Source organism: Tupaia chinensis, unplaced genomic scaffold, assembly GCF_000334495.1.
Source record: "Tupaia chinensis unplaced genomic scaffold, TupChi_1.0 Scaffold140355_1, whole genome shotgun sequence".
Classification (NCBI taxonomy): Eukaryota; Metazoa; Chordata; class Mammalia; order Scandentia; family Tupaiidae; genus Tupaia; species Tupaia belangeri.
Window position 1 is genome coordinate 208,351 of NW_006200232.1, and position 23,544 is coordinate 231,894.

A 23,544-nucleotide genomic window follows, 5' to 3' on the forward strand; every position below is an offset into this window, starting at 1 on the left:
GGAAAGAGGGATCATGAATCTTAGCTAGAGAGGCCTTAGAGCCAGGGCTATAGGCAGGGAAATACAGGGTGGGAGGAATGAATCTGTGGTGTAATAACCATGTCTCTTGAGACTAGAATTGCCATGTGCACCCTGAAGCTATCTAGGTGGCCCCCCCTTTTTTATCTCTGTATCTCCCTAATCTTCCTTATATCCTCAAACTCATCTTCCCCCCAACCCCACTTCCTACAGTAAGATGCAGTGGTTTTGTTCTTGAGATGGTCAAACAGCTGTCATTGTGACTGCCTTGAAATTCACCTGCCTCACCAGGGACATTGCAGCTCTATTCAGTGAGGGCCACAAAGAGATTTGCTTATCAAACTGTGCCTCACTCATGCTGGTTACCTTTGACCAGAGCAGCAGATCTGTAATCCCACAGCAGGTGAGCCCTCCTACCTCCTACAGCCTTCCCCCTGATCTGACGCAAATGTCCTAAATCATACCAGACACAATATTAGACATCACCTTTGGTTGCTTTCCCAGAAACATAAGCTCTCCAGACACTTATGGAATGTTAGCCTCATGTTACTAGGCATGGCATTAGCTAATTATATGCCTTGTTATAGACTGAATAATGGTTTGTCCCCCTAAGGTTTGTAGTTTTTAATTTGTATGCTCCCCCTAAATTTATGTGTTGGGACCTGATTGCATTGTAAAGGTCTTAAATGAAAACTTAATTCCTTCTTGATGTTCCAAAGTGGGGCCTTTGGGTGTGAATGTCATTAGGATAGGGCCTCTATGATTGAGCTCTTGTGGGTATATAAGCAGAGGGAACAGGACTAGAAAGAGAGGAAAAAAAAAACAAAACATTGGATTTAGGCCATACTACACTCCACTCAAAGTGCTGCCTTTCGCCATATTGTGATGCTACTGGACTTTTCAGCTGCTGGAATAATGTTAATAAATTTCTGTTTCTATATTTTTATAAATGGCCCAGTTTGGGGGCCAGCAGATGGTGTACCAGTTACATTGCTGGACTCACATGGCTGACCACAGTTCGAGTCCTGGACATGGAGGCTTGAAAATCATGCCAGGTACATGTGGGTGTGTGCTCAAGATCCCGGGAGAAGAAAGGAGGAGAATAGATTGTGGTGTGGTCATCTCCCTGGGAGGGTGATTTCTCACTTTCCCTCTTGCTGTCCCTGTCTCTCTGTCTTGCTGTCTCACTTACGTACCCTAAAGGACAAACCTCTAAAAACAAACAAACAAACAAAAGAATGAATCACTCAGTATGTTATTTCTGTCAGCCATGCAATAACACACCAAGTCATGCCCTTTATCCTCATTAACAAATCCAGTTCTATGTAGTATACTGCAAATACAAAAACTGACATTTAGTGAGGTTGAGTAACTTACTCAAGACCATACATAAATGGCAGAGTAGAGTTGGGGTTCAAATTCAGACATTCTGGTGTGTAAATACTGTATTGCTCCTGTTCTACTCACTGCCCATCAGGCTGACTGCCTCACCAGCCATGTCAGTGTTCTTCATTCTCCATATCTTTTCTTCCTTTGCTCTTCCTCATTTGCAGTGGCGTACACCAGAGAAGGGTTGCTATTGTCCAAGGCAGCAAGCTCAGCATTCTGGAAGCCAGCTGGTCCTAGCAGACCAGGACTGTAGTTACAGGAAACAATAGTACAACTAGCCTCATGGTGAATCATCTTCCAAAACTGGGGAAAGCAGTTCTTCAGTCAGCTTTTGTTAGAGTACCTACAGGGCACCAGTCACATAACCAGTACTCTATTGACATAATAAATAAAAATGTTTGTCTTTGTCTCCAAAATGTTTGTAATGCAATTATAGATATGCTACCTACATATACAAAATATCTTAAAAATAATTACTAAGCAGCATATAGATGGGTTCAAAGAAATAATATACATTGTACATAGCCTCAAGTTGTCATAGGCTGAAGGATTAATTAGTGTGATGCGCCTAAAAGAATGCCTCTTAGTAATTATTCTGGTATAACTTTAGAAGAGGAGAACATATGGGTGGGAAGATGAGACAAGGATTCAAATGGCGTGGAATGACTTATGCAAAAGAGCTGAGATATTGACCCCTCTTTTCATAAATTTTGGTCCATTTTGATGGTTCGATCTTGTCTTAAGGTGGCATATTTCCAGACTGACACTTCCTCAGCCACCTCTAGGTGATTCAGCATGTTACTAGGCATGGCATTAGCTAATTATATGCCTTGTTATAGACTGAATAATGGTTTGTCCCCCTAAGGTTTGTAGTTTTTAATTTGTATGCTCCCCCTAAATTTATGTGTTGGGACCTGATTGCATTGTAAAGGTCTTAAATGAAAACTTAATTCCTTCTTGATGTTCCAAAGTGGGGCCTTTGGGTGTGAATGTCATTAGGATAGGGCCTCTATGATTGAGCTCTTGTGGGTATATAAGCAGAGGGAACAGGACTAGAAAGAGAGGAAAAAAAAAACAAAACATTGGATTTAGGCCATACTACACTCCACTCAAAGTGCTGCCTTTCGCCATATTGTGATGCTACTGGACTTTTCAGCTGCTGGAATAATGTTAATAAATTTCTGTTTCTATATTTTTATAAATGGCCCAGTTTGGGGGCCAGCAGATGGTGTACCAGTTACATTGCTGGACTCACATGGCTGACCACAGTTCGAGTCCTGGACATGGAGGCTTGAAAATCATGCCAGGTACATGTGGGTGTGTGCTCAAGATCCCGGGAGAAGAAAGGAGGAGAATAGATTGTGGTGTGGTCATCTCCCTGGGAGGGTGATTTCTCACTTTCCCTCTTGCTGTCCCTGTCTCTCTGTCTTGCTGTCTCACTTACGTACCCTAAAGGACAAACCTCTAAAAACAAACAAACAAACAAAAGAATGAATCACTCAGTATGTTATTTCTGTCAGCCATGCAATAACACACCAAGTCATGCCCTTTATCCTCATTAACAAATCCAGTTCTATGTAGTATACTGCAAATACAAAAACTGACATTTAGTGAGGTTGAGTAACTTACTCAAGACCATACAGATCATAAATGGCAGAGTTGGGGTTCAAATTCAGACATTCTGGTGTGTAAATACTGTATTGCTCCTGTTCTACTCACTGCCCATCAGGCTGACTGCCTCACCAGCCATGTCAGTGTTCTTCATTCTCCATATCTTTTCTTCCTTTGCTCTTCCTCATTTGCAGTGGCGTACACCAGAGAAGGGTTGCTATTGTCCAAGGCAGCAAGCTCAGCATTCTGGAAGCCAGCTGGTCCTAGCAGACCAGGACTGTAGTTACAGGAAACAATAGTACAACTAGCCTCATGGTGAATCATCTTCCAAAACTGGGGAAAGCAGTTCTTCAGTCAGCTTTTGTTAGAGTACCTACAGGGCACCAGTCACATAACCAGTACTCTATTGACATAATAAATAAAAATGTTTGTCTTTGTCTCCAAAATGTTTGTAATGCAATTATAGATATGCTACCTACATATACAAAATATCTTAAAAATAATTACTAAGCAGCATATAGATGGGTTCAAAGAAATAATATACATTGTACATAGCCTCAAGTTGTCATAGGCTGAAGGATTAATTAGTGTGATGCGCCTAAAAGAATGCCTCTTAGTAATTATTCTGGTATAACTTTAGAAGAGGAGAACATATGGGTGGGAAGATGAGACAAGGATTCAAATGGCGTGGAATGACTTATGCAAAAGAGCTGAGATATTGACCCCTCTTTTCATAAATTTTGGTCCATTTTGATGGTTCGATCTTGTCTTAAGGTGGCATATTTCCAGACTGACACTTCCTCAGCCACCTCTAGGTGATTCAGTATTGTAGTTGTAAGATGGCTGAGACCTGGGAGGTTTACTGAATTTTGACACAACCCTACCTCAGAAGACCCTTGAGAGATTTGTTGAAAACTGAAGAAGCTGGGACCAGCAGATGGCATAATGGTTACATCCTGGACCCAGCAGCTTAAACTCAGGCCAGGCACACATGCGTGAGTTTGCACATGCTCTATGGCAAACACCTTAAAAAGAAAAAAAAAAAAGAAAAGAAAACTGAAGAAGCTCAGGTTTATTTTAAAGCACTTGCTAGGAATAAATCCAAGTTCCCATCCTGACATATGTACACTTTAACTCTATAGACAGCATGGCCCCCTGAAAATAGGTGATGGAACAGTTTGCCCAAGCATTCTCCCACAGACTGACATTTTCAGCTCCATCATTTCGCTATCTCTTCCTAACAAGATCCAGAGCTGGGCCCTTTTTCAAAACAGAAGTTTTCTGGGACCAGCAGATGGTATAATGGTTACATCATTGGAGTCCCACGTGGTTGAATGCAGTTCGAGTCCCAGACTCAGAAGCTTCAAAATCATGCCGGGCATGTGTGCATGCATGCCCAAAATCCCAAGAGGAGAATGGAGGAGAAGGATTTGTGGTGTAGCCATCCCCCTGGGCAGTGATTTCTTACTTTCTGTCTGTTTCTGTTTCTCCAGTGAGAGCATGTGCCCTACAGCAAAAATCTGTTGAAATTTTTTTTTTTTTTTTTTTTTGAGGCTTTTCCCTTAGGGAATATGGAGGTGCTGGAGAGAGACAGAAAAGCTGAGAGAGGGCAGTGAGAAATCCCTACCTCCCTCCAGTTGGGATGGCCATGCAGCAAATCCTTCGCCTCCAGTCTTTTCCTTGGATCCTGCGCATGCACAGAGACATGCCTGGTAGGAGTCTCAAGCCACCGGGTCAAGGATTTGAACTGTGTTTTTTTGCCAGAGGGTGTGTGTGCTTGTTGAAGAGAGAGAAAAAGAGACAGCAACGGAAAGTGAGAAAGTACTCATCAAGGGTGAATGATCACGTCACGATTCCTTCTCCATTTCTCCTTTAAGGATTCTGGAGATATATGAACATACGTTCCATGTTTTTTTCAAGCCATTGTGTCAAACCATGCAGTTGGTCATGTGGAATCTAGTCGCCTTAACCACCACACCAAGGGCTGGCCCAATGCCACCCCTTTTATAAAAATTTTATTTATTTATTTATTTATTTATTTATTTATTTATTTTTTGGAGAGGTAAAATTTATTTTATTGAGAGATCCCTTGACACAAGGCCTTGTAATGCCATGATCATCCCCCAGCCTTCCAGCTAGTCAGGATCTTGGTTTCATGTACATCTGGTGTGTGTGTGGTTGATTCAGGATCTGAACCCATGGTCAGCCATGTAGCTTCCAGAACTATCAATCAGTATCCTACCACCTGAGCCACCAAGGCTGGGCTGATGATGCCATCCTTCATCCTTTGGAGACAGGTTCTGAAGCTAGAAAGTCAGGAGCTTTATGTATGAAGTTAGAAAGCATGATGGTAGCATCTCAAAAGAAAAGAGACATTATAGGTCTCCTCTTGGAAGTGCACAGATACCTGGTCATTCTTTGGTGCCCATTTCTTGACTCGGACCTGCTTTCAGGATACAGTTGCAGCAGGTAGGAACTGGTGTTTCACTGAAGATGAGGACATAAGGACAGATGCTCTGTGAATTGTCTGAGTTTTTCTGGTATCCTAAGGAAATCAATATGACATGGGATAGATTTCAGATCATCTGTCTCTATGTCACAGTTGGTAGCCATCCCTTGTACCAACTGACTCCGAGAAACAGATGCCAAAGGAGACTGTGGTGGAATTGGGGCTTTTGTTCTCCTGACTTTCCTCCTGAGAAAGCTGGCATTCACGTTTTCCATGAACTTGCCTGATTAGGTACCCGCCCCCTGGAGAGACAGGGAAGCTGAGACCAGGCCTCGTGACTTTTGTTTTATCTTTTTGAGCTCCTCAAAACTTGTATGGCAGCCCTTGATGTGTATTTCCCTTTCCACCTCCAGGCACTTGTCTCCACAGGTCCCTGCATATATGAGATGCAGCAGGTTGAGATTTCAGAATCTACTTTGTCTTTGGAGCTGTAGGTAAGTGTTTCCTTGCCTCCTGCTTGATTAGCTTTGGAATGGTATGTATGGCAGGCTGGGCCATAGTAGGGCTACAGATGTGGAATGAATAGCTGTCTAGGTTCTGGGTTTCTCAGTGGCATCAGTGATACCTGCTCTTGCCTTGGCACTAAGGCTCAAATACCTGTCTTTGAGCCAAGTGTCCTTAAAGGGCACTAGTTGCCCAAAGGTGGGCAGGATCAAGCAGGAACCCTGGCAGATGGAAGAGCAGAAGAGCTAAATAAACCAGACATCAGGACCAGCAGATGGCATAAAGGTTACATTGCTGGACTCCCACGTAGTCAAACTATGGTTTGAGTTCCAGATCCAGTGGCTTAAAACTCACAGCAGGTCCAAAATCCTGAGAGGAGAATGGAGGAGAAGGGATTGCAGCACAGCTATCCCCCTCTGGGGGTGATTTCTCACTTTCTGTCTGTCTTCTTCTGTCTCTGACTAGCACATGTGCCTTATAGGAAAAAAAAAAAAAATTTCTCTTAAAAAACAACAAACGGACCAGCAGTTAGCGTAATGGCTATGTCACTGAACTCCCACATAGTCGACTGCAGTCCGAATCCTGGATCCGGTGGCTTAAAGTCATGCCAGGCATGTGTGCATGCGTGCCCAAGATCCCAAGAGGAGAAGAGAAGAGAATGGAGGAGAAGGGATTGCGGTGTGGCCATTCCCCCCCCGGGGGGGGGTGATTTCTTGCTTTCTGTCTCTCTGTCTCTGTATTTCTAGCGAACGCACATGCCCTATAGAAAACAAAACAAAACAAAACAAAAAAACTCTCAAAACAAAACAAAACAAAACCAACAAACAAAAGAACAAAAAAACCCAAAGAAGACAGACATCCTTCACTGCCTCCAGCCATGGTTTCTGGCTGGGAGATGCTTTTCTGATGGTCAAAGACATGGCTATTAAAAAACAAAAGAACAACAACAACAAAAACCAACTTCCACTGTGCCTGTAGGAGGTGGAGATGCCAGAGCTGTTTGACTGAAAGGTCTGGACGAGGACTAGGCTATGCTTCAAGACAACTGATCAAGGCCTTTGCTGATCCAAAAGTCTTCCCTCCAGAATCAACAGGCTCTGGGTTCTTCATGGAATTTTTGGAGCCAAACCTGAAAGTCTTGACAGGCAAAGTGTCAGGAAAGGCTCAGATAGGTGAGCTGGGTTTCTATGCTTGAATCCCTACATCATCTCCACTTTTCAAAGGGAATAGCACCTTCGAGGAGTAGCGGCAACACTGCTTCCATGAGAATTCAGACATCATTGCTCTACGAATCATTATTTATAATATGTGGGGTAGTTATATGGGGAGCAGTGGCACATTTCTCATGCTTGACCACCTACAACCAGTGGCATGAGGAAATATGAAATCAAAGAAAATTCCTGGTATGGCCAGAAATCTCTATTCAACATTCATTTAGCAAGTACTTAACTAAGCACAGACCATGTGCCATTCACTGCTGTTGCCGATTTTTGGTCCAGGATCTAAGAATGAATCTCAGGCCCCTAAGCAAACTTTGTGAGGGGGACTTTTCCCATTCATCAGTTTAAGGGATAATTGTTATCATGTATTTTAGAGGTGGCAATAGGCTGTTCGGTTGGGAACTCCCAAATTAGTTTCCTCAGGACATAACTATATTTAATAAATTAACACACTAGCACAAAGAGGCCACTATAACTCATCACCTATCAAACTGACATCTTCCTACTTCATGGGTACTTTCACGGACTCTCACTAAAGCTTACCCTTATTGGTATTCCTAACAACAAACATAACCAGAATTAAGAAAGTCACCCCACCATTGCTGATGTAACTGACGAATCTGAAGATTTGTATTTGCAATAAATACTGTGAGGAAGTCTATGGGCTCCCTCTAATCTCATTCTAGGAGTGACCTGCTCAGTAAACTCCCTTCATCTTGATCAGGTAATCAATTTCTTAATAATGAGTGGATTTTATTCAATTACTACTGTAGAATACTAAGCATGCTGTTTAGGTGTTGTATTCAACCTAGTTAAAACAAAGTTAACCAAGTATGATCAGTAGCTTACAACATCCCTTCTGATCCCAGAAGATACAGCCTGAACCTGTGTTGCCTGCCCCATGCTTCTCAGCCCTCCAGATTACCAACCTCCTCATTCCCCTTTCTTACAGCTGACAAGCACAAATTACAGGCTAATTAATATAAATGAAGACTGCATAATTTATAGACCTAGTAATAAGATGCGTTATAGGAGTCCTATAGGAAACGTGAATCTCTGAACTCTGGGAAACTTTTCCATTGGGACATCTGGCTTCCTCTTTATGCCTGTGTAGCCCTGAAGGATGTACTTTCCAGAGATGGCCATGAAGGACCTTGCCTCTCATCTTCCCTATTGCCATGCATGTATGTTCTATGAAGCCAAATTATTTACTCCATATTAATCTATTTTTATTAATCTATTTTATTGTCTATTTTATTCTGTTAAGTGTATTACATGAAAATCCAGAGCACTTAAAATTGTTTGGATCTCTGTTAAGAGCAGGTGTGCTAGACAAATTTACACTCACCATATAGCTACTGCCTGCCTCTCTCAAAATTAGTTGAAGAGATATAGAATTTTTTATTCCCTCTGCCTGGAACATTCTCTTTTTGCTCCTTCAGCTGGTCAGTTCATCCTTCAGTTTACTTCTTTGAGGGGCTTCTCTAGCCATCTCCTTGACAAAGTTAGTGACTCTCATTTGCATTACTCCCTGCAGAATAGCAGTAATCACACTTTAACTCATTTATTGTTTAATGTTTCTCTCTCCTACTAGAACAAAATCTCCACTACCAGAGACTGTTTACTGCATCCAGAAGTGTCTTTTACACTAAAAATGCTTACAGAGGGACCAGCAGTTGGCATAATGGCTATGTTACTGGCCTCCCATGTAGCCGACCATGATTTAAGTCTCAGACCCGGTGGCTTAAACTCACATCGGGCATGCGTGTGTGTGCCCAAGATCCCGAGAGGAAACTGGAGGAGGAGGGATTGTGGCGTGGCCATCCACCCTGGGGGGTGATTTCTTGTTTTCTGTCTGTCTCTTTCTGGTGAGTGCATGTACCCTTTAGCAAAAACCTCTCCAAAAAAAAAAAAATGCTTACAGGTATTCATTGAATGAAAACTTAGAACTTAACATTCTGATAACAATAGACACTTGGTCAAAAACTAAAAACCCAGTCACTTAGCAATTATTATTGTTGTTACTATTTTTAGATAGGGTCTCACTGTCCTGATCCTCCTGCCTCAGCCTCAAGCTGAGAAAGGCCCAGCTTTTTCCTTTTTTTCCCAAATAATTATTCATTTATTATTAATTCAACAGAGACACAGGGAGAGAGGGCGAGGGAAAGTGAGAAAGCAGGCCACCCGGTCTGGGACTCAAACCGTGGTCAGCCATGTGAGTCCAGCGCTTCAACCACCATGCCACCCGCTGGCCCTGGCTCAACTTTTAAATAATATATAGGCTCTCTGGGGCCAGAGGTGGTGTAGTGGTTGAGATGCTGGACTCCCACATGGCTGACCACAGTTCAAGTTCTGGACCTGTTGGCTTGAAACTTACGCTGTGCATGTGTGAGTATGTGCCCTAAACCCAAGAGGAGAATGGAGAAGGGATTGCAGCATGGCCATCCCCCTGGGGGTGATTTCTCACTTTCTGTCTCTGTGGTGAGCGCACAGGCACTTATAACGAAAATTTCTCTGGAAAAAAAAAAAAAAAAGATAGGCTCTCATTAATGTTGCTCAGGCTAGCCTTGCATTTGCAATTCTCCACCAATCTCCTCAGTTACTGGGATTGAAGGTGCATAGCATGCCACTGCACCTGCCTTCAGGTTGGATTTAAAATCAAATCTAGGCTTTCCATGGTGTCCCAGCCTGTGGAGCACAGCCCCTCAGCAGCATGCACCACTGCAGTTGGGCCTCACAACTGTTCATCGAGCATCTAGAGTGCATAATGCATAATAGGAGGACTGAAAAAAAAAGTACCGATCACCCTTCCTGCTCTCAAAAGGATTTCCATATGATGGGTGAGCCACTTGCATACAAATAGCACATAAATCCCAAGTACCAAAAGTGAATGGGTGAATAATTAAATTAATAAACATGTAATTGCCTGAGGGGGCATGCACTCATCAGGGAGAGAAAGAGAGAAAAGGAGAGGGAGAAAGCACTGCACAATAGGGCATGGCCACCCCCAATCCCTTCCCCATTTCTCCATCCTGACACAATTTTGTTTTTCAAGCTGCCAGAGGCAGGATTAGAACTGCAGTCTGCCATATGGGATATGGCTCTCTTAACCACTAAGCTATGGGGCTGGCCCAGTGCTCACAAATATTTGAGAAGGGGACAAGCAGTTAGTGTAATGGCTATATCGCTGGACTCCCATGTAGTAGACCATGGTTCGCATCCCGAACCCGGTGGCTTAAACTCACGCCGGGCGCGTGTGTGTGCATGCCCAAGATCCTGAGAGGAGAATGGAGGAGAAGGGATTGTGACGTGGCCATCCCCCCTGGGGGGTGATTTCTCACTTTCCATCTCTCTGTCTGTCTGGCGAGCGTACGCACCCTATAGCAAAAACCTCTCCAAAAAAAAAAAGTAAAAAAAAAATATATTGTTGTGGAATATCTGGCTTTGCTAGGGTGGGAGCAACATTTTCACGTAGGTAACTGTCTACATTTTAAGTGGAACCAGAACTCTTGTGTACTTATCCTTACAAATGAATTTCACATTTTTCTTTTCCAATTAAGAATGAAAATTGGGTATGGAGGTTAAAGTGTTGGATCCCATGCCAGTTGTTTTTTTTTTTTTTTTGAGAGGTTTTCGCTATAGGGCGCATGTGCTTGCCAGACAGACAGAGAAAGACAGAGGCAGAAAGCAAGAAATCACCCCCCGGGGGGATGGCCACACCACAATCCCCTCTCCTCCATTCTCCTCTCGGGATCTTGGGCACACATGCACACGCACCCGGTGTGAGTTTTAAGCCACTGGGTCCAGGACGTGAACCACGTTGACTACGTGGGAGTCCAGTGACACAGCCATTATGCCGCTAACTGCTGGTCCCAATCCCATGCCAGTTTCATGGTTTGAGTTCCAGATATGGTGGCTTGAGAATTACACAGGGCACATGTGTGCACATGTCCAAAATCTTGAGAGGAGACTGGAGAAGGTTGTGGCAAGGCCATCCCCTCTGGAGGGGTAATTTCTCATTCTCTTTCTCATGAGTACACATGTCCAATAGCAAAAATAAATAAATAAAAATTTAAAAAGAGCGAATATAACATTACGATTTTAACTAGGATTTTACTAAAATTAACTTTGGGAGAATTAACATTATTTTATTTGGTCTTCTCATACAGAAATACCGGTATTTTCTCTCTTTTATACACAGCGCACCTGCCATATTCCTTAAGATACAGAATAATGATTTGTTAACTCATTTTAACTTAAATCTCATATTGCTACAAATACAAACTGAGGTGGCTTTTGGTATTAAAATACATTTAAAGGTAAATAGGGAAATCAGAATTATTAAGCAGGAACCAAATAATCATATAGGTTCACATATTTTGTTATGTACCTATGGCGCAACAAAATTTAACATATTTAGCTCTGTGTTTCATAGCAGAAAAGACAAAAAGAAACACTGGATTGCATAGTTTTCACAGTTTAATAAAAAGAAGGTGATTTTATTTTGGAGACATTTTTCTTGCATTGCATCCTAGTTGAATAACAAAACAACATAAATTCAATATTGTTTTATAGAAAATAGCGATATATCCTTCAATTGACTGTTTCTTCCCTAACCTTTATAAAGGCCAAGAATACACCTATATTAATAGAAAAACAAGAAATTCTAAATAATCAATGTGAAAAGTTGAAGCTATCCTGACCATTTTTTCAGAACAGTTGTTGAAAGTATTTTAGAAAAAACCTCTAGTTGGAAAACATCAGAAACAAAAGAAATCTCATATTTAATGCAAACAAGAGAATGCCATGCTGCGTTTAGTTCCACAACAAAAGCTACATAAACCTGTGTGTGGGATGAGGAATGGGTGTATGAAGATAACATAAAGAAAACTGAGAGGTAGAAGGTAACTCTGCTTACTGACTGCAAATCTTGTTTGGAGAGAAACCTCTGAAAAATCATAAAGTAGCCAAGTTCTCATATACTAATATGCCAGAGGAAGAACCAATATAATCTCCTGAAACCTAAGATTTGGGTCAGTTCTCAGGGTAACTCACTAAGGGGGTTTGGTTCCACCAATGAATAAAGTTTCTAATTCTACACTGAGCTCATCTTTTGGAACATCAATCTCATCTCCTGGTTCTTCCCCAAGCTTTCTCCACCAGGGGGCTTGTATGTGCTTCAGGGTGGTGAGATGGGCTTGCTTGGCCTTGGCTGCCACAGGCCTGGATCTGCTTAGGAAGAGTTCAGGTTCTCTCCCTTCTGCTTCCTTCAGACTTGGTGCTTCTGTAGTAAACAGAAAATAAACAAGTGAGTAGAAGAGTCCTGCGCCAAGCAAGTTGGAACTTGGAAACTGCAGAGTTGAACTATGCTAGAGCACACAGAGATAGGATTCCAAGTCTGAATCTAATGATCACTGCTAACTGTGGATGTTACACACCGAGGCTGAGAGTAACCGCCCCCATACTTTCGCCACTTCTGTGTTTATAAGGGAGGAATTCAAAATATAAAGATTTTTGTTAAATGGTTTACTCAAAGAATAGGAACTTAAAAATACATAGGCCTGGCCACAGTGGCATAGGCTGCTAAGATGCTGTGTTCTACAGGGGAGGCCTGGTTTGATTCTCAGTGCAACCTAAAAACCAGATGCAGCAGTGTGCACCTGTAACCCAGAGACTGAGGAGGCAGAAGAAGATTGTGAGTTCAAGGCTGGCCTGAGCTACACAGCAAGACCCTGTCTCAAAAAGAGATGGGTACCGTGGTGCATGCCTGAGGTTCCAGGAAGCTGAGGCAAGAAGATCTCAACACAGACCTTGTCTTAAAAAAAAAAAAAAAAAAAAAAGAAAAGAGAAAAATTAGACTTCATCCTATAAATGAGAAGCTCAGTTTCAGCCTCTTATTCAATTCAAAAATAAAAATACAGTAATAGCCATTAAATAGAAAGCCCTGGCCTTTCTGCTCCACATATACTAAATGAAATTCCAGAAGCTGAATGACACACTCTTCATGGATGGGATCTATCATTAAGTGGACTAGTAGTATGAGGCACAGATGAATTAATTTCTGTGAAAGTACTTCATTAAAAATCATAAAAACATGTTCATGTGTGCATCCATAATCCCGACTAGCTGGAAGGCCAGGACTGGGGGATAATCAGGCCCTATCAACAGTGTTGGTTTCTTTTGCTGAAGAAATAAAATTTAAAAAAGGTATAAAAATACCCCATAATGGCACTATAACTACTGTCATCATCTGTTAGGTCTTCAGGAAAGTCATGACATATTTTCTATGCAAAAATGCAACATGACTTTACCAACAACCCAGTACTTCTAAAATATGACTAAGAGCTTTTGAGACTACATAGGAGAATATGGCTGGAAGGGCTCAGCACCTTTGAAATTAGTAACTTTTGTTTGAGCTAGTACAAAGAATGACAGCGTTGATGGGAGAGGCAGGCAGGAGTTGTTATGGAACCTGCAGTATTTAAAAACGTTGCATGCATGGGACCAGCAGATGGCATAACAGTTACATCGCTGGATTCCCAGGCAGTTGAGCGTGGTTCAAGTCCCAGACCCAGTGGCTTAAACTCATGATGGGCGTGTGTGTGTGTGTGTGTGTGTGCCAAAAATCCAAAGAGGAGATTGGGGGAGAAGTGATTGCAGCATGGCCATCTCCCATGGGGGGTGATTTCTTGTTTTCTGTCTCTCTGTCTCTGTCTCTCTAGTAAGCGCATGCATCTGATAGCAAAAATCTCTAAAAAGAAACAAAACAAAACAAAACAAAATCATGTGCTGGTATGAACTAGCTGTAGCAATTTCCTAAGGACATAGGTGAAAAAACGATTAATGGTGCTTTCTTTCTGAAGGTTTTAGATGTCACAGATCATGCATAAATTCTTCTTTTTAGGAAATAAAAATGGAGTGAACACATACTTATTAGTTGTTCAATATTGGTGCTGATCTGAGCCATCAGAGCCTCTCTGTGCTGCTGGGCTCTCTCTTCTAGGGCCCTGCCCATAAAGTAGTGTTGCAGTCGTTCTTGAGCTTGGGCATGGAGCTCCCTGCTGGCCACATCTGACATCTGAGAACCCTAGGGACACAGGACAGAAACACTTGTCACAGGAAGGAAATCTGTATCAAAATATGTTCATCCAGCCATTTAGAAGAGGTTTCAGAATACTTAGCTGTCCCTCATTTAATCATGTCTACCTTGGACACTTATGCAAATACTTGTCTCTTAAAAATAACCTTACAGAAAATGCCGACGGGGAAGTATCTTTTTGGTGTGCTCCCATACCTTATTTCCTCAGGTAATATAGTATAATGTGAGAAGAGATAAGGTTGAAAGATCACAGTGAAAACTGCAAACGATTTGATAAAGACATTGACCTGGAAGAGGGATAACAAGGCTATCCCCTTCCACCTACACCCCATCTAAAAGACTATCTTAATCTCTACCCTATCCTCACTCACAAACTTACCTAAGCCCCAATTTTTTAACTGAAATTCCGTACCTGTTAAACACTATGTCCCCATTCCACTCCCAACCCCCTCCTCTTGGAAACTATGATTCTACTCTCAATTTCTATAAATCTGACTACTCTAGGTAACTCAGGAAAGTGGAATCATACAGTATTTGTCCTTCCATGTCTGGCTTATTTCAAGATTGGCTTCATATACTTTGAAGTTCTGTTATTAGGTACACAGACATTGAGAGTTACATTAGAATGACTATTATCCAAAAACCACCTCAAAAAATTCTGGTGAGGTTGAGGAGAGAAGGAAACTACCATACACTGTTGGTGGGAATATAAATTTATATAACTACTATGGAAAACAGTATGGAGATTCCTCAAAAAAACTAAAACTGGGACTAAATTATGATTCAGCAATCCCACTCCTAGGTATATATACCCAAAGGAAAGGATATCAGAGTGTTGAGATATTTGCATTCCCATGTTTACTGCAAATCTAGTCACAATAGCCAAGACATAAAATCAATCTGTCCATCTACAGATAAATGGATAAAATAAGTGGAGTTGATAAGCAGAGGTACAGGTATTAAATGACACGTATGTTGAGTCACTTTAAAGGCATAAAGAGAAATGACATTCAAAGGCAGGAGTATGTACTACTGAGTCAAGAACTCAGAAGGGAGAAGCAAGCAAGCCTAATCTGTTCTACCATGATCATAGAAAGTTAACGATATAAACATTTCTATTGGGAAAAAGGTTGTCCTTGAGCATTGGGCTCCCTGCTGGTCACCCTGCGGTATTATTGTGCTAAAATTGTAAGAGGAAAATAGTCAAATGCTATATCTAATTGATTCATGAAGACTCATTAACAGTCTAGTAAATATGTTCTTACATGTGTGGCTATGTATATATGTTAAGAATATTTATTGATTGATAGCTACATACATCTTTGGGAAGGTTCAACATAGCCAAGGTTTTCTGTACTACTGCAAATGATGCAATGATCAAATCTTTTTGATGTACTATGGGAATTTTTTTTTTGAGAGGTTTTCGCTATAGGGCGCGTGCGCTCGCCAGATAGACAGAGACACAGAGACAGAAAGCGAGAAATCACTCCCCAGGTGGGATGGTCATGCCGCAATCCCTTCTCCTCCATTCTCCTCTCGGGATCCTGGGCACGCACGCACACGTGCCTGGCCTGAGTTCCAAGCCACCGGGTCCGGGACGCGAACCGTGGTCGACTACGTTGGAGTCCAGCGACATAGCCATTACGCTAACTGCTGGTTCCCACTATGGGAAATACTTGATTTGAAGTAAAATCCTTTTCACCATTAGCCATACTCCACGGCCATGTAACTATAAAAAGACTCCAAAGTAATTAACCCAATGATAACACCACCGTATTCTTATACCCACAACAAATGTACATATACATACGAAATACTCTGTTGGTGAACATCATGCACTGGAATAATGTAACACAGAGTATGGCAAAGAAGCCTACATACCAGGTGTCTCTTGATATAGTCATCCACTTGGTGCTTTAGTTCAACTCTGCGTGCATCAGTGAGCTCTTGAAGTCCTTGCCAAGGAGCAAACAGTTTCTTCTTCTTACGGCACTTTGCTAGGAATTTAAGAACCTGGGGGAAAAATTATGATTATTCTACCCTGAATAACAGAACTATTTTGCCCCCCGTACAACACACGGTAGTGACAATACTGCAATAGTGGCTAACTCAGACTGTGTATGAAAAAGAGGATGAGATCATGACAGGATGACACTGATATTTTAAATATATATATATATTATTCTCTAGTACTTCAACTTTTTTTTTTTAGGTTTTTGCCATAGGCCATACGTACTCACCAGAGAGAAACAGAGAGAGGGAAAGTAAGAAATCGCCTCCCAGGTGAGATGGCCATGCTGCAATCCCTTCTCCATTCTCTTCTCAAGATCTTGGGCATGCATGCACATACTCCTGGCATGATTTTCATGCTACCAGTCCAGGACTCAAATAGTGGTCTGCTACGTGGGAGTCTATAGCCTTAACCATTACGCTGCCACCTGGCTCCATGCTCTAATTTTTCACGAGGATATAGTCACATATTATTTATGCAGTAGGCAATGAAGATATAAAAAGGAAATAAGCATTGGGTTCTAGTTTCGATTCTAGTCTCTTATAAACTGTATGATTCTGGGCAAGTCACTTGATCTCTACAGGTTCTATATATCTATAGAAAACAGGGACTTTAATTCCATGTGTTCCACAGCATTGTAAATATTAAAGAGACAGAATGTGAGGAAATGTTTGGAATATATTATATAATTGTAAACTATAGGGTTGTTAACAAAAGTACCTGCCTTTTTTTTTTTAAGGTTATTGCCATAGGGCACATGCAACCACTGGAGAGAGGCAGAGAAAGGGAAAGTGAGAAAGCATCCCCTAGGAGGGATGGCTATGCCATAATCCCTTCTCCTCAATCCACCTCTTGGGATTTTGGGTATACAGACATATGTGCCTGGCATGTTTTTTAGGTTGCTGGGTCCAGGACTTGAACTGCAGAGTTGGTCATGTGGGATTCAGCAAGTTATCCACCATGCCACCTGCTGACCTGATAAAAGTACTTTCTGAATGCTATATCTCATGTCCTTCAGAATGGACCTCTGGCAAAATAATACATCTTGTAACAGGCATGATTTGGGAAAAATTTTAAGTTACTCCTCCCCAATTTTTTCTCTCATTTTCCTTCTTTGAAGTTTTTATTTTCATCAAAGTTACATAGTCACATTGTTTAATAGGAGTTGGCAATCATGGTTCACAGCCAGCTGCCTATTACCATATATCCTGAAAGCTAAAAATGGTTTTTTGTATTTTGTGTGATTAAAAATTCAAATGGAAGATTAGTGACATGTAAAATTACATAAAATTCCAAAATCCAATGTCTGTAAATAACAATTTATTGGAGCATGGCATGCTCATTTGTTCGTTATTGTCTATGGCTGTTTTTGTCTTATAGCTACAGACTGAACAGCTGTAGCAGCAGACTATATAGCCTGCAAAGCCTGCAATAGTCTTCTATCTGGCCCTTTCCAGAATAAGTTTGCTGAGGTAATTCTATTGTTTAAAATCTGAGTTTTGTAAGAATTATTATCAAAACAACTATAGTTCTCTGCCCACTTACCCTGTTCCCCAGACTCAAAGGCAACCTTGATTCTTAGCTCCATCTACTTTTCTGTAATTGCTTTTTTAAAAAAATATAGGTATTATCTATGAATTTTCTTATATAGAAGATAAGGATTTAGCTCTTTCATCACCTATTTTCCCATACTTTCTGCATTCCCATTTAACAACCAATGTAATTATATAATAATTTTAGTCAAATCAATATTCAGTATTTACATAAATGTAACTATATAAAGGCTATTCACATTTGAACCATGTCAAATACTATGATTCCTTCCTTGCAATTTTTGTTATTTTTGGGGATTTTATTATAGGGTGCATACATTCACTGGAGAGGAGACAGAGAGAGAGATACAGAGAAAGGGGAAGTGAGAAATCTCCCCCACAGTGGAGGATGACCACCCTGCAATCCCTTCTTTTCCCTTTTCCTCTTGGAATTTTGGGCATGTATGCACATATGAGTGGCATGATTTTCATATGCTGGGTCCAGGTCTTGAACTACAGCCAGCCATGTGAGAGTCCAGCTCCTTACCCATCATGCCACCTGCCAGCCTCCCTTGCATATTTTTTACTTTCTTTGGAATTAATAATTCTTTTTTATTCTCAACGCTTGGTTTGCTATATGCTTATTACCAACGTTTTACAAACTCTGCCCTAATTGTCACAACATTATAACACATCAGGATTTTTATCAAGTTCATTACTGGGTAAGTTTTTTTTTTTTTCTGGAGCTTTCTGAGTTGCTGCAATTTAGACCAACTGCTCTCCGTGCCTGGGCACAGCTATCATCCTGCTGTCTCCACTCACTTTTGTCTTGGTAGCTCCTTTTCATCTTTCTCTTCTGTTTCTTGTATTCTATGTCATCTTCTTTCTTATGTTACCCTGTTTCTTGTATTCTATGTTATCTTATGCCATTCCTTTGTTTTAAACATTTTATGATGCCTAAAAATTTCATTAATCTACCCTTACCTTTAACTGATATTTTGGTTAGGTATAGAATTTTAGTTGCAAATAATATTCCCTCAAACATGTCATAGTCTAATTTCAGTACTTTTTAGTTTCTAATGTTGCTGCTGAGTCTTTTTGTTCCCAGTGTATGTCATAGTAATGTAAAACAAATGTGGGTATGTATCTGTCACTATATTAGACATTTTGGTGGTCTCTTCAATCTAAAATATAATTATGACATTCCATTCAATGAAATCTTGAATTATTTAATTTCCTTTCCTGTTTTCTTCTGTTCCTTTTATTCAGAGAGAGATTTTTGCTATAGGATGCATGTGCTTGCTGGAGACACAGAGAGAGACAGAGACAGAAAGTGAGAAAATCAACCCCCCAGGGGAGATGGCCACGCCACAATCCCTTTTCCTCCATTCTCCTTGCAGGATTTTCGGGATGCATGTACCATGCGCCCAGTGTGAGGTTTAAGCCACTGGGTCCGGGACTCAAACTGCTGTTGACTACATGGGAGTTCAGTTATATAACCATTACATCATCTGCTGGTCCTTCTCTCTCTCTTTTTAACTGCCAGAGGGCATGTGTATTTGAGAGAGAGAGAGACAAAGAAAAAGAGGGAGAATGAGAGAGACAAAGAGAGCACCCTCTAATGAGGTGTAGTCACCCCATTTGTCCTCCAGTTAGGATTTTGGGAATTCACACATATGGACCTGGAGTGTTTTTCAAGCCTCCAGGGCCAGAAATTGAATTGTAGTTGGCCATGTGGGATCTGGTTTCTAATGAACAGCATTTAACAACTGTACCATGGGGCTTGGTTCTTATTTCCTTTTCTTGACTTCTCATATGTGGATGTTGACCTCTGGGCTGGTAATTTCTTCCTTTTGCTTTTTCTAAGATATTTCCTTAACTTTTTCCCTCAACCCTTCCATTATTTCAGTTTTTCTGCCAAATTTTATTTTATTTACTGCCTTTAATAGCATGTGGTTTTATTTCATTTATGATCATCTCTCACCACTCTGAGGAACTTAATAATAGATTAAAAAATCTTTTTCTTACTCTTGCAATGTCTCTAGTTTTTTTTTTGACATTGCTTTCTTCAGCTGTTCAGTGATTCTTATCTTTCAGCTGATATTGGAGGGTAGGCACTAAAAAGCTGTTTAGACAATCTGAACAGCTGGGAATGGCTTATCTATTCAGCTCTTTTCCTCATTCTTTGTTATTTCTAGACTACGAAGTTACATTTATTTTTCAACTTTTATTTATTTTCTTAACTGCTGATATTTGGTTCATTAAGTGCTTTAGTGATAGAAATGTGTAATTGTGGGGACCAGCAGATGGCGTAGTGGTTACATTACTACTCTGCCATATGGTCACCCATAGTTTCAGTCCTAGACCTGGTGACTTGAAACTCATGCTAGGCGAGTATGCATGTATGCCCAGGATCCCGAGAGGAGCCTGAAAAAATGACTGGAGCGCGGCCATCCCCTCTGGAGGGTGTTTCTCACTTTCTGTCTTTCTCTGTCTCTCCGGTGAGTGCACATGCCCTGTTGTAAAAATCTTTCTCAAGAAATTTTAAAAAAATTTAAAAACTTAAAAAAGAAATGTGTAATTGTGGTATAGGGTCTTTTCTGCTATAATCAAATTGCAAGAATTAGCTATCGTTCTGGCTCAAGAAACCAGTAACTACTACCCCCCTTCTGAGTTTCTTTTTTTCTTTTTAAAAGATGAGAAAGAAACAGAAGAAAATCCCAGAGCATTCAAAAGGAAAAGGCAATTTACTCTTCAAATTTCATTCCAACACTGTACCACTACAGAGAACTCCAGTTTGTCCATGTGAGTAAGGATGTATTATTTGAAACTAGCAAGTTTACAGAGGATTGTCTTGATCTTTTAGCTACTGGAGAGAATACTTCTGCTTTCGTCTAACCTTTGTTTTTCCATCAAAGACACTGCAGAACCTGTTTCTCCTGAAGGACAAGTGCAGTGAAAGGACAGTCCTACTCCTTTCTATTACTTTCAATAAAGCTGATGAATTATTTCCTTCTATTTCTTATTAACTGCAGCGCTGAAAGAAACATAATGTAATTTTAAATTTTCTAGTGGCCACATTAAAAAGGTAAAAAAAGGAGTGAAATAATAGTTTGAATAAACTAAGTTATCTAAAACATAGTATCTCCATATACACAAAATATTAGTATTTTAATATGTAATCAGTACAAAAAAGTATTTATGAAATAGTTCACTTTTTTTAAATGCTGGATTTTCAAAATCTGGTGGTGTGTGGGGTGGGTGGAAAGTGATACAATGGCAAAATGTGATACTCGATCAGGCTGACCCGTGTTAGAAGGTTCTGGGTTTGCATTTTCAGACCTTCCTGAGCATGTCAGATACATGCATGGTTGATCTGAGGCTGGCTGAAGCCGGGGGCAGATTGCAGCATCAAGATCCTATTGCATCAGTGTGGGTCTATAGTGTGTCTTAGGAAAGTATGCTTTAGAAATATGGCAAAATGTGTCCTTTACTGACAACTGCCCTCTTCTAATTTTCTCTTCTATTATTATTTTTCTTCCCTTTGTGTATTTTTGCATTTTTCTTTCTCTCTCTGCTTTATAAAATTAACCCTCTTACTTCTTTTTCTATTTGGCTAGCTTTGCTTTGCCTTCATTTTATTTTTAGTAATGAGGTGCAAAGACGATAACCTGACTGTGACCCATCCCCTTTTGTTCATACTTCAACCGTGTCTCATATTCCCTTTTTGGGGTCAGGCAGGTGTGAGAAATGTGACTAAATCTCTTCTAGTGCCAGTGGAGATACAAAAGCCAGAACAAGTTTGCCCTTATAGTTCTTAAATACTGTTCCATGATCATTCCTCTCTGAGGATCGACGGACAAACTGGGATATCTCATTTTATAGTACAATATAGTATGACCCTTTTACAAAGTATGGGGCTCATCTAAATCAGGCAAGGAAGTAAACTTCTTTAGTAAGGGCTCAGTAAATTCTTCAGTAGGGAAAACTTTAAAAAGGAGTTAGCCACAAGGTAAAAGTATTAGAAGGAGCAAAGTTTTCTCCAAAGGTAGTGTCTCCTTGGTATTAGTGACTGTGTTTAACAGAGTGTAAATATCAAGAGTACATGTGATGTAATGATGGTGCATGACTCTTTGTTGCAGATATATTCTGGGATTCCCCAGAAGAGTTTGAATAAGGAGGAGGAGGAACACATCTCTTCAAATTTCCCTAGTGTGTATTCTAGTGTGATTTTGGATGGTTTTAAAATATCCTTTAAAAACATAATCACAGGGACCAGCAGATGGCATAATGATTACATTGCTGGACGCCCACGTAGTTGACCATGGTTCAAGTCCCAGACACGGAGGCTTAAACTCACACTGGGTATGTGTGTGTGTGTGCGTGAGTACCCAGAATCCCAAGAGGAGAATGGAGAAGGGATTGCGGGTAGTTGCTGTGGGGGGGGGGTGGGGGGGGTGATAATTTCTCATTTTCTCTCTGTCTCTTTGGTGAGTGCATGTGCCCTATAGCAAAAATCTCTGAAAAAAAAAATCACAAAATCTATCATTGTCAAAACTAAAATTGACTTGGGAACCAGCAGTTAGCGTAATGACTATGTTGCTGGATTCCCATATAGTTGACCACGGTTCGCGTCCCGGACCCAGTGGCTTAGAACTCACACCGGGTGTGTGTGCGTGCGTGCCTAAGATCCCAAGAGGAGAATGGAGGAGAAGGGATTGTGGCATGACCATCCCCCCTGGGGGGTGATTTCTCGCATTCTGTCTCTATGTCTCTCTCTGTCTGTCTGGCGAGTGCACGTGCCCTATAGCAAAAAAACCTCCCCCCCCCAAAAAAAAAAGAAACTAAAATTGACTTAAAGTTAAAAAATAACTGTTAAGCTAAATATTATAAATAAATAAAGGATCTTAAGTTAAAATGGGGCTGTTAAACTTAATGCTATAGGACCTAAAATTCTTTTTTTTTTTTCCTTCAGTTTCTGCCATAGGGTACGTATGCTTGCTAGAGAGACGGAGAGGGAAAGTGAGAAATTATCGCGCAGGGGGGTGGTGATGCCATAATCCCTTCTCCTTTACTGTCTTGGGATTTTGGGCAAGAATGCACGTGCACCCAGCGTTGACTTTTTCCCCTGCTCCAGATGCAGGACTCAAACCACGGTTGCCCATGGGGAAGTCCAGCACCTTAACTGCTGCCATCCACTGGGCCCAGGACCTGAAATTCTAAAATGAAAATTAAGTATCTATATGAGATTAACTGGATATTAGGAAAAGCAGCCATTAAATAAAACCATAAATCCTTATTCTACGCTTTCTCAAAGTAAATCTAGGTAAAGTCCCAAGAAATTACCATTTGAGAATACTACTTAACAATTCAAGAGTCAAATAATCTAAGTATACCTAATATATTATCTGTTCCTTTTAAACAAAAATCTAACTGATATGCTGCACTTGCACAGAACTTTGCAATGTATAAAACGCATTCCCATAAATTAGGTGATCTGAGCCACATAAAAACTGAGTGAAAAAGGTAGACAAACATTCATTCATGCATCAGACAGAAAACATTCACAGTATCAACAATGCTATGGTAAATGCTGTAAAAGTTTCTCTGGCAGTATTAAGGACTGAAGTCTAAACCAGTTTGGCGAGAGGTAAGGAGGTTCTTTTTTTTTTTTTTTTTTTTTAGGGGTTTTTGTTATGGGGCGTGGGTGA

The 23,544-nt window shown here is 40.8% G+C and overlaps 1 protein-coding gene across 3 annotated transcripts in view; it reads right to left on the bottom strand.

Annotated features, from left to right (window-relative positions):
• Positions 1-11,654: 11,654 nt before the first annotated feature.
• IQCB1 (IQ motif containing B1) overlaps positions 11,655-23,544 on the bottom strand; it is a 54,897-nt gene continuing 43,007 nt past the window's right edge. For all 3 annotated transcript variants that reach the window (XM_006162628.3, XM_006162629.3, XM_006162630.3), the window contains exons 13-15: positions 16,172-16,303; positions 14,122-14,278; positions 11,655-12,475 (exon numbers count right to left, since the gene is read on the bottom strand). In XM_006162628.3, the coding sequence (XP_006162690.1) occupies positions 12,246-12,475; positions 14,122-14,278; positions 16,172-16,303 (519 nt within the window). In that variant the 3' untranslated portion in view covers positions 11,655-12,245. The remainder of the gene's footprint in view (positions 12,476-14,121; positions 14,279-16,171; positions 16,304-23,544) is intronic.